At 46.7% G+C, this 11,703-nt stretch overlaps 1 protein-coding gene and 1 non-coding gene across 2 annotated transcripts; both read right to left on the bottom strand.

Moving 5' to 3' along the window:
* Positions 1-345: 345 nt before the first annotated feature.
* On the bottom strand, positions 346-4,434 carry LOC147635239 (rRNA 2'-O-methyltransferase fibrillarin 2-like). The gene is made up of 6 exons (XM_086802460.1): positions 4,234-4,434; positions 2,828-3,216; positions 2,660-2,737; positions 2,398-2,574; positions 1,601-1,669; positions 346-764 (listed from the first exon to the last, which is right to left on the bottom strand). The coding sequence occupies exons 1-6, from the start codon at positions 4,268-4,270 to the stop codon at positions 588-590; spliced, it is 927 nt and encodes a 308-aa protein (XP_086658586.1). The 5' UTR covers positions 4,271-4,434; the 3' UTR covers positions 346-587.
* Positions 2,249-2,317, bottom strand: LOC147635240 (small nucleolar RNA snoR60). The gene has a single exon (XR_015266722.1). It is a non-coding gene; the product is annotated as a small nucleolar RNA snoR60 (small nucleolar RNA).
* Positions 4,435-11,703: the final 7,269 nt, after the last annotated feature.

Below are 11,703 nucleotides of genomic sequence, written 5' to 3'. Positions count from 1 at the left end.
ATGACTGCAATGAGAGAGCACACAAAATGTAGCATTATGCAGCCCTGTTAAACAACACTAATCTACAAATTTGCCTAATCTCCAAACTTGATGAACCTAAGATATGCTCAAAGTAAATACATAGGTCAATCGCTCACAAGAGAAATCTTGTCTCTATCAAAATCTAATTAATAAGCTTCAAATCATCAACTCCATCATGCATAGCAAAGACTACTTGCTATGACATTTTCACTCAGAGCACAACAGGAGGCGCAGGTTCATACTACTGGTTTCATGCATATAAATTTAAGATATCTACACGGATGACCAAGATCTACACGTTTTGTTTTGGAAACCCAGGAGACGGACAGAACAGCATACTATTTTTTCCAAAAACGAGTCAGGTAGGCACATACAAGCTATTGAACCAGCTTAGGTGTGGCTCATGCATTTACTAACCCTTTCAGTACCCCGTATGTACTGTTCCAAAGCAAGGGAGTGAAAATATCATTGTGTCAGACAGACAAGTGTAACCCATCAGTTGAAAGGTCCACCATACCCCACTCCAACCCTGAGACAAAGCTGCATACCCTGACAAAACACACATTTCAAGCCCCTGCCTTTTGCTTTTTGGGCATCCTGTAGCCACCCACAACACAAGCATGGTCCCTTTCAAAAGGTTCCAAAGTCACTTGCTCTGCTGGTTTGAACTGCTCTTTCTGCAACTTTTTCACTTCCTGGACAAAAACAGCTTCGGCTGGAACAGTTGAATCAATACAATTCGCCTGTTCACAAAACCAAGCAAATTAGCAACTTTGAGTTGAGGTGAATGTTTTTGATGCCTGGCATCGTAGCTTTATTAGATGATTAATAGGACTTTTGAAGTTTTTGTTTAGTTGGACCAGCTATTTGATTTAGGACATTCATGTACTTCGTATTGTGGACTTGGTCTCAGAAGCCATTTTGGCCTTCCATAGACGTTTCTTTCTTTCTTTCTCTAGTGTAGTTAAGCATGCCTTGCTAATTATCATATGGTTCGATACTACCCTTAGCCATTGTTCAAAAAAAAATAGCAATGCTGATGTCCCTAGCACTCTCTCTCTCTCTCTCTCTCTCTCTCTCTCTCTCACACACACACACACACACAACTCAACAAGCCTCCTTGACCCAAAGATGTAGCTCAGCATGCCTTGCTAATACTTGCCCCCTCCATTGTTCAAAACAACAGCAATGCTGATGTCACTGGCTCTCTCTCTCTCTCTCTCTCTCTCTCTCTCTCAGGTCCATGTCCCATTCCTTGCACTTCAGTGCCGTCATATGGATCATGTAATTTGTAGCAGGCTTGTCCCATTCCCTGCACTTCACTGCAGTCATATGAATCATATGTGGTCCCCAGGCAATACTAGCTATGCCATTAAGACTCATCTCATCTGGACCAGCTTGCCTCTCTATAAAAAGCAGATGCACAAGGCTACATTCACAGTGCCCTAGTAATAAGGCACTTTTCTAGACAAAAAGAGTGGAAATAGTCGAAGGCTAGAGTAAAAAGCAAAGCCAAAGAAGCATTCTCAAAAAATAGCAATCAAAAGAACCAATATGCTATCTGGTGTTAAAGAAGTACCTTGATAGATATGACAAAATGTCCTCCATTCTTCAGAAAATAGTGAGCATTCAAGGCAACTATACGTGCCTGCAACACCAACAAAAGAAAACCAAAAAATTAATACAGCAGAATACATTGCTGACAGAAGAACAAATCCTACATTATGATACGCCCATCCCTCTACAGCAAGAGATCTCAAGTCACAAAACTTAGTCGGTTCCCATGTCTAAATCAGCAATCAACTAACTAGCTTAAGCAATAGCCCTCCAAAGGTCTTCTGCATAAGCTTTGTTGGCACAAAAAATATACTTGTTTGGACAATAAGCATTAGCAGACAGAACTGGCAGCATCAGTCGGGAATGGCCTCAGTCACAGGATCATGAAGGGGAATAAAGGCCATTATCTGCTTTGATGCCAGTTCAAAGTTTTAATCCTACCAAAATTTGAACATATTATGGCATCAGCACCTGGATTTCTTCAGTCACAAATCATGAAGGGGAATAAGATCATCATCTGCTTTGATGTCCAGTTCAAAGGTTTTACCCTAACAATATTTAAACATACAATGGCATCAGCACCTGGATTTCTTCAGTCAAGGGAATAAGTTCATCATCAGCTTTGATGCCGGTTCAAAGTTTCTACTCTAACAATATTTAAACGTACTATTGCATCAGCATCTGGATTTCTTCAGTCACAAATCATGAAGGGGAATCCAAATACAGTCATCATCTGCCATTATCTCACACCACAGAGTCACAATTGACCAATTCCTACATTTAAAGATTAGTCTCAAACAAAGCGATGCCTTAACCTACCTGATCAGGTTGGGCAACATCAGCAAAGATTACATCGACCATCCCCACCAGCATGCGATACCTTTGCGGGTGGCGAGCATCCTCAATGATAGGTATGACATTTGTGCGCTTTTTTGCCATATTGACAAGATCACGCCCACTTCTGTGCGAAAACTCTACAGCATACACGACTCCTGTCTGCAGAAATCAAGCAGGTAGAACCAAAAACGTGAGAACCAAGCACCCCTATGACCTGTATAAAAAACCTCACATATGTACCTACCGGCCCAACAATGTCTGAGACATGAGACACTGTGGTACCAGAAGCTGCCCCCAAATACAGCACGTGCGCACCAGGTTTCTGAAAAGTTGAGCAAAAAAAAAATGTGTAACAATCTGCTTTCGAAATGTGGTGGGCACTGCACATATAGATTTGAGAGATAAGACATACAATCCAGATATTGTCCACACCACCCAAAATGGCTGCAGCAAGCTTTGACCGAAATGGATTCCAGACCCGGTACTCCAACTTCTTTCCTTCTTCTACCTCCACGGATATTCTCCTCTCTCCATAAACACTTTCGCCAGAAACCATGTTCAACGTGACAAGAGCATCTTCCTTCGCTTTGGCAATGAAGACTCCTTCATGCCTGTGTGGCTCAATGATGACTTTGGACCCTCCTTTCATTCCACCTCTTCCACCACGGCCTCCTCCTCTGCCACCACCACGTCCTCCTCTTCCTCCACCTCTACCACCTCCACGTCCTCCGCCACCTCCTCTCCCCCCACCTCTAAATCCACCTCTTCCTCCACCATCACCTCCCCTACCACCACGGCCTCCTGTGAATACACCCAAAGCACACCTTATAAGCTTCAATGAAGCACACAAACAGCATTCCATCAGAAAAAAATTATAGGCGCATAGTGTCGAGTTCAAAGCGGATGTTAGGGAGACTTCAAAAGTGAGAGCCCTGTCCAGACCCTCAAGTGTGCCGGGCAGCACCCTGATGCCACCATTCCCTTAGACGAGCTGTATTCCCTGTGACAAGGCAGCTTTTGTCAAAGACATGTTTGCTGGCAACACAGCAAACGTTGTGAAGGTACCCTTGCACCCATAAGGCATGCATCTAGAGAGCTTTTCTCTAAGAGGTGTTCATGCAGGACGCCAGCTTCCACTCCAAGTTAAAGAACTTGTTACCACAGATACCATGTGACACCTTCAAATAAGGTCAAAAGCTAGGTTTCTGTATCTATGGCATCACAACCATAGCTTAGCTTCTGCACTAAATGCCAAAGTCGTTAAACCACCAGATCTCCCAGTTTCTGCCATTCCGAATAGAATCTAACATGGCTGCTAGGATAGTACCTGTACATCACCATCAGTGATGGAATGCACACTACCAGTAACGAAGCCATCACTCCGGGAAGCGACCTTGAAGTCCTGGGTCACGGGGTTACCCTGAAAACGCTCCCAGCTGCCGCCGATCACCCTTTGCCCAAAAACCGGCTCCCCAATAGAAATTCCCTACCTCATCATGGCTGTGTAAAGGCTTTAGATAAAGTCAAGCTCTCTACCTCCCCTGTTCAGGAATGGCCATGTAACGAGCTTGCCTCTAGGGTAAAGGCTGCCCGACACATTTGGCATAGCGACCATAAGACAATTTTCGTGTTACCTCGCTTATCAAGGCAAAACCTCCCGCCAGAAAATCATCAAAACAGCTCTCAAGTGCCATAAAATCTCTCCTCTCTCTCTCTCTCACTCTCTCAAACACACACACACACACACACACACACACACACACACACACACACACACAAAATTAAAAGGAGCTGCACGAAGGGGTTACAACGTCTTACCTCGACCGCCCCCGCCACGGCTCAACGGAGGCCTCATAGTTATATCCTTTGCTAACACCAGCACACACAAAGCAGTCAGCACACCAGGAGTAAGCTCTCGATGAGTTCAGCCTGTGATGACGAGAACAACCAAAAACCCTACTTCATAGACATTTGTCTGCCTGCATGCGGTGGCATGCTATGGCTCCACAAAATGGCTTCGCGTCCAGCAGGAGGCCCAAATTAGTAACTTGGGAGCCCCTAGGTGTGATATGTCCCACCATTGAATTATATAGATATGACCCCATAAGATTGAAAAGAGCTTGTTACCTTCATTTTCAATCGAAATGCAGGAAGACAACAATAGCGGCCATGACGAGACGAGGACGGTGGAGAAGGAGCCCCACCCCCTCCAGGCACCACAACACTCCACCTCTTCCCCTCACAATAATCTACACCCATCCATTTTCCCGCTCCACCTCCCTCACCAACCCCCCCTCACCTCCCACATTGACACTGAACTTGGGCCTCCTTGATATACCCTCAACATCGGCCAAGCCTCCCCCCATCCTTCATGCCAACCTCACCCACTATTTCCTCTTCATCACACACCCCTCCAAACTCGTCACCGTCGCCACCAAGAAACCCTTCCCCCCCCCACCCTTGGAAGAAGGCGAGATCTTGCTGCCGCCACCACTTGAGCATGAGGAAGTCGACCCTCCACTCAACCTACTAAATTGGTGTGGCCTCTATGTTACCTCTTGTGCTGCTTAGAGCTGGTGCTGGAGTTCTGAAATGGTGGAGAGGGCATTGATCAAGCGCTACTTCTTCTCATCGATGACCTTTTGGAGATGATTGTTATTCAGGGTGGATGTGTACAGATCCTCGACATTTTGCTGCTCCTGAGCCCTCGCCAGCAACATTTGTTATTGCGCCAATGAAGCAATCTACTGTTGGCGATAGATGCAGTCCGTCGTTTGTGGTATGAGCTCGCGAGCCATGTCAGAGAAGCCCTGGGCGAAGTTTGGTACTTCCCCATGCAATGCACGGACACTCTTTGCATAAGCTTCGTTGGATTTGAAGCTGCTAACTAGCATGCCCAATGGAGGGTTTCCACGGTATTGAAATGGGAGGATTGAGGAGAGGAAGGGCCCGTTTTTCAGAGTAATGAGGGGGGAAAGGAGATGATCCTACGTGGGGTGGGGTTTCAAAAAGATTCTACTCCAAAAAAGCATGCCTTTGTGCCTCCTCCTCAACGGCCTTGCGTTTGGCTTCTTCAGCTTCCTACTCTTCAAGGGTGGGGCCCTGGCTAGATTGGGGGGGGATGGGCTCTTTGCCTTTGGGGCCCGGGTGATGGTGCTTAGGCAGTGGTGATTGGGGAGACGATTGGGGGGGAGGCAAAGAGATGGGGAGCGCGGATTCCAGGTGACGGCTACAAGGTTGGTGGGGAAATACATTGTACCCAACGCCTGGGGATGGATGTAGACTCGTCAGCGATACCGATTGAGTTGACACGGATAATCGTCCTAGTCTTGAGAGAAAGCCTGACAGGTCGATTTCAGGAAGCCGGCTGTAGGAGAAGTCGCTGCATCATGTCCACTGAGCTGCACAGCCCTGGGAAGCTCCTCCCATCCAGTGGTGTGGTGGTGAGGAGGGTGGTGGGGCTGCGAGCTTTCCTTGGGGGCTAGAGCAAACTGTATGCAACTCCTTATGTAAATATTTCACCCAGTTAACGGCGGGCGTTCCCTGGTGGACTCGGGCCAAGGTCGAGAGACTGCATCTGCTAAATCTGTGAGTCCACCGTGTGGTCAACAAAAAAGATAGAGCCCTTGCTGGCATCACAAGCTCCTCCTGAGTGATGTTGCTCCATTCCACGCTGTCTTTGGTAGTGGTGCCCATGAAAGTGCCCTTAGTCAACCATGGGACATTGGTGAGCCGCACATATGGTTGGTCTAGTCGAGGGAGGTGGAGGGCTTCTCAAATCAGATTGACAATAAGATGGAATGTATGCACCTGTCCCTCATTGTCCAGCACTTGACCTGTGCCCTGGTTTGCATCGTAAGTCTCTGTAAAGTATAGACAGTTGTATAGGTTAGGTCCCCATGGCTCCATAGTGGGCAACAAGCCTCAGCCCAAGCTGCTCTAAGCGGGTTGCAACAACAGCTGGATCAACTGCAATGGCCCTGTAGCATGGTCCAGTGAAGTACAATAGCTTAGGCTCCACTTTATGATTGTTTTTCATAAAGGACTAGACTGTGTGGCCGCCACTGACTTACTTCATTATTACTCCCCCAAGTGTGATAATTAGGTCATACTCCTCGAAGCGTCCCCCCATCGGCACTTCTTCCTAAGGGTGGGGTGCTTGAGGACGTCTGGGGAGGAGTTTGATGTGTCGGCCATGGGTGAGGGAGGGTGGTCAGAAAGGGAAAGCTTGAGAAAAAAATTGGCAACAATTTGGGTAGGGTAAAAGCTGAAAGTGAGGAAATGAGAGGGTGGGGCCCATATATATAGGTTTCAGGACACACAGCCCCGCCGTTGGCAAGAGGATGGTATGGGCATGGCATTCCCAGGAAACGGGCGTACCAATTGGAGCATCATTTGGAAGAACGGGCATGGCATTTGTTGGGAACGGGCATACAATTTGAATGTTGAGGTTGGAACGGGCGTGGCAATTGGAGCTGAGGATGGAACAGTCGTGGGGCAACGCTGAAGGAGAATGGTACAGCTGTGGCAAATTCGGTACGGCCGTGTGGCAACAAGTGGGGATGAAAATGGAATGGCCATGGCATTTTAAGTGGTGTTGGTACGGCTGTGGTAACCCTGATGTTCTGAATGGTACAACCGTGGCAAATTCGGTACGACCGTGGCAAATAGTTTTTTTTTAAGGGCACCCTACAAACAGGTTTTGTACCCATGGGCTATGCTGCCAGCACCCCATTGCGGCTTTTGTACTGACTATGTGTCCAATTCGTCAAATGGAGGAGACGATTCCAATTAGGTGATGGTGGCGAGGTTGGGATTTCCTTGAGGGGTTCAGAGGTTGGTGAGGACGAGGGAGTGCCTAAGAATGGAGAGGTTAAGGGTTGATTGGGTGTACTCCGAGGTAGCCTGACAATGAAGGTCGGGGAGTAGCCGACGTCGAGGGTATATCCTCAGTATGGATTGTGGGCTGCTGTTGGGGTAGCAAGGGGTCATCGTCGTGAAGCTTTTGCTTCCCTTTCTCCTATGCAGTATTCATGGCGGAGGCCACTTTGCATTTCCATTGAAGGGTGGATAACTGCGGAGTGACAAGAGGGAGTTGGTGCCTTGGTGATTTGGGGACCCAAATGGCGCAATTTTCCTCATAGTAATGTTGAGCCTGTAGTAGAGGCTTGGGGATCCACCGGGAAGTTGTTGTTAGGGCAAGGCTAAGGGTAGGAGTGAGGATAGTGTGGCCTTGGAGAGTGTTTGGGCTTTCGTTTGTCCTATACCCTATGGGCTTGGGGTTGTTGAATTGGCTGCCTACAAGAGGAACGAGGAGCTTGGGGGTGCCGGTATATGAGGATGAGAGCTAGATCGTCAAGGGATCCACAAAGTAGAAGTACCTTCATAATACCCTTGCGTGGTTAGAAGCCTTTTAGGTACCCACTGTTGAGAAGGCTTGCCCTGTGTGCGTTTGTTAGTGTTGTTAGGAGGGTTAGTGTGGTTAGTTTTCTGTGGGGGGTTAGCAACTTGGGTGGCTTTTTGAGAGGCGAAATTGGGCTGCTGCCAAGTGGGGTAGGGGAGAAGATGTGAGAGGCAGTGGCGTGTCCGAAGTGATGAGCGGCCTCTTTTTGAGCGGTATGGATCGGTGTGGATTGGGAGGGTGGAACAATGGTGGTGAGTGGAGGAGTGACTTCTTGGCATGAGGGAGCAGCGGGTAGTACAGGTTCTTCATTCGTCATGGGGATTGTAACTTGGCCGGAGGCCAACTGTAGGGTAGTTGTCCTTGCATCCTAGTCAATGTTGCACCGATTGTGTCCCATCCAACCTCTTCCGAGAAGTATCTCTTTGTGCATGGTTCCTACAGGCATCACATAAAACTTCCCTTCCAAGGGATTATTTCCAATGTGAAACAAAAGTGTGACTGTGCCTAAGCAGTGAACTTCTTGAGATGCCGCTGTTGTGCAAGGCAGAAGTCTCTTTCAATGGGGGTTCCCCGAGGGAAAGCCATGTCTCATGAGACATTAGGTTGTAATTGGCCCCTGTATCTACAAGAGCTAATTTTTGGGTGAAGCTCATCGAGGTGGTCATTCCTAACCATAACCGAGCAAGCTTCACCTCCCATTGTTCCTCTTCGAGGTCTACAACTTGTTCCTCTTCGAGGTCTACAACTTGGGCCATGTTGACCACTATATTTTTCTACCTAAGTTTGGCTTGCCTCGCTTTAGCCTCTTGTTAGGCTATGTGTTTAATTTCTTCATGATCTTTTTTTCTTTGTTTTTTGTCATAAATGGCCCTTAGGGTGGTTTCGATTAGTGGGCCATAGTAGAGTTTTAATTTGCTACCATTGAAATATCCCGCCATTTCGACACCGTCAAGTGTCTCTATGTGCACAACACCTTGCGGGTATCTCAGTGAGACTAGGAAGGGTCCTAAGCCTCTGAGCTTGAGTTTCTTTTTATGTGTTTTTATACTGAAGAGGAGGACCATGTCACCCTCATTCATTTGCTTGTCCTTCAACTGGTCATCGAACCATTGTTTATGCCTTAGCTTTTCTACAATTATGCTATATATAGCTAGGAGGCGTGTTTCATCGAACTTTTCAAGCTTGAACAGGCAACAACCTAAGACATTCCCCATGAGTTTTTCTTGTACAACAATGCGTAAGCTTGGGACCAAGAACTCCATTGGCATAACCGCTTCAATACCATATGTCAAACTGAAGGGTGTGGCATTGGTAGCAGCCTTGTAGGAAGTTCGATAGGCCCAAAGTGTTGCCTATAACTTTTGTTCCCAATCGTTGCAGCTAGCCTCAACAGTTTTGGTGAGAATGGCACCAGTGCTTTTGGCTTGGAAATTACTGTGGGAGTAATATGGGGAAGATTTTCTATGAGTGACAAGGAATTCCTGTAAGAGGAATTGGATTATCATTAATGAAGTGTGTTGCATTGTTGCTCACAAGCTCAAGGGGGCAACCGAAGCGTGTGATGAGACTGACTCATATGGGAATTTTGTGGTAAAGCATGCATCAACTTTACAGGTAGCCCAAGCTTCGACCCATTTGGTGCAATAGTCCGTGGGGCAAACGATTATATATCAAGCTTGAGTGTATCTTGTTGCAGGACTAATGGGTCCAATGAAATCAATGCCCCACTTTTCGAAGGGTTGCAAGGACACAACACGATTTAGGGGCATATTGTCCTTAAAGCGGGGGATTGCCACTTGTTTTGGCATTCATCGCACCGCTTGATGTATTCTGTTGCACATCAGCCACTAAGGTGGGCCACCATAACCCGACTATTGTGAGGACTTTGCATGTAATGATATCTACTATAAAGTGTCCCGAGCACAGGCAGAGTGAGCCTATTCTAGAAGGAAGACATATTCGTCTTCACGGACACAATGTCTGATAATTTTGTCTTTCCCTTGCTTGTAGAGTTGGCCTACAATGAGTTGGTAGGGGGTTGCCTGCTTAATGAGGTGTCGGGCACGGTCCTTATTTAGGAGGGGGTCAACTAGTAAGTCATTGGCTAGAAAGTGTGCTACCTCCTTGCTCCATTCAAGAATTAAATATAATTGGAACACGGCGGCATCTGGTAAGACATGTGGTCTGCTAAGACATGTTGTGAGCCCTTCCGCACTGTGTGACAGTGAAGTCAAACTCAAGCAAGATTAGCAGCAGCCACCTAGTGATTCTTCCTGTTTTGCACAAGGCTTGTTTACCAAGTATAGAAGAGCTTGATGGTCTACAAAGAAGATAAATTTGGTCGCCATAAGATAATAGCGAAACTTCTTAATGGTGTACACCATGGCCAACCCTTCCCTTTCAGTCGTGGTATAATTTCTCTCGGCCTCGTTTAGTTAGCGGCTAGCAAAGCTAATAGGAAAATCCATCTTGTGTTCACCAAGTTGGGCCAGCACACATCCAACAACAAAGGTGGAGGCATCAATGTGGACATAAAAGATAATGTCCTAATTGGGGGACCTTAGAATAAGAGCACTAGCCAAGGCTTTCTTGAGGGTGGTATAAGCATGTTGGCATTCCTTCGTCTACTAAAAAAGGATCAAGAGTCCGTAAAGAGGTCGAGCTATATTAGCATACATAAAGATGAAGCACCGATAATAGCCAACATGTCCCATGAAACGCTAGACTCCCTTAAAATTGGTGGGTGGGGGTAGCTCAAGGATGAGCCGCACCTTGTTATTGTTCGTGGAGATTCCCTATCGGGAGACAATGTGTCCTAGGATAACTCCATGCCGCCTTACCCAAAACTGGCATTTGAGTGGGTTCAATGAAATGTGGTACATCCTGCATCTTTCTAGCACCTTTCGAAAGTAGTCAAGGTGTGCCTTCCACAAGGAGTTGACACAAAGGTCATCCATAAAGAGTTCAAGGAATTTCCAAAGATATTCCTTATAGGCTATGCACATTAGTTGCTGGAAGGTACCGGGGCATTGGTCAGTCCAAAAGGCATGATGTGGTATGCGTAAGTTCCCCATTCTGTGGCAAAGGCTATTTTGTGTTGATCCTTTGGGTCGATCAACACCTAGTTGTAGCCAGTTATAGCCAAAGAATCCATCAAGGAAGCTGTAGGCTTCCGTTCAAGTACGTGCTCCATGAAGGGTAAGGGATAATGATCCTATATAGTGGCGGCATTGACCTTTTTAAGGTCCATGCAGACTCTTACCTTCTCATTCTTTTAGGGCACTATTACTATGGGTGATACCCATTCTGTGTGCTCTATTTCGTAGATGAATCTGGCGTCAATGAGTCTATCAATTTCTTCTTGGACCATCTTGGAATACTTTGGGTTCATATGGTAAGCCCTTTGTTTGACCGGTCTTGCTTCATCGACCATTGGAATGGTGTGCTTAACTAGTTGAGGAGGTACACCCTTCATATCCATGTACTTCTAGGTGAAGCAATCCTAGAATTCTGTGAGTAGAGCGATGAGCTCAGTCTCTTCCTCATCAGTAGAGAGGTCATCTCTAATGTATACTAGCCTCGGGTCTTTGCCTGGGCCTGCTAGGTTAATTTCCTTTAGCTTGCCTGGACCATCATATGAGATCCCTGGGTGTCCATTGTGGGACCTTTGGGTCGAGTCATATTGCACAAATCTGTCAGCCATCTGGAAGGTTTTGAAGTATTTGGACACTTGTTTGGTCTCTTCTGCCCTAGCGCTTTCTTCTTTTATTAGTTTTTTGGCTTCTTTTTCCACCAGCGCTAACTTCTTATTGCGTGCTTTGTGCACAGAGTAGTAAAGCTTTTGGGTTCGGGTTTGGGATCAGTGGGTTCCATTGGCTTTGGGG

Source organism: Cibotium barometz, chromosome 9 (genome assembly GCF_041138505.1).
Source record: "Cibotium barometz isolate CiBa-2024 chromosome 9, ASM4113850v1, whole genome shotgun sequence".
Taxonomy (NCBI): domain Eukaryota; kingdom Viridiplantae; phylum Streptophyta; class Polypodiopsida; order Cyatheales; family Cibotiaceae; genus Cibotium; species Cibotium barometz.
This window is presented reverse-complemented; position numbering and strand designations above follow the sequence as displayed.

Bases quoted from the DNA above. Each gene is read 5' to 3' on its own strand.
- LOC147635239 (XM_086802460.1), bottom strand. From the start codon at position 4,270: ATGAGGCCTCCGTTGAGCCGTGGCGGGGGCGGTCGAG. The intron at 3,217-4,233 runs GTAAGACGTTGT...GTGTATTCACAG, and splicing joins CCGTGGCGGGGGCGGTCGAG to GAGGCCGTGGTGGTAGGGGA. The intron at 1,670-2,397 runs GTAGGTTAAGGC...TTGGTGTTGCAG, and splicing joins ATGTTGCCCAACCTGATCAG to GCACGTATAGTTGCCTTGAA.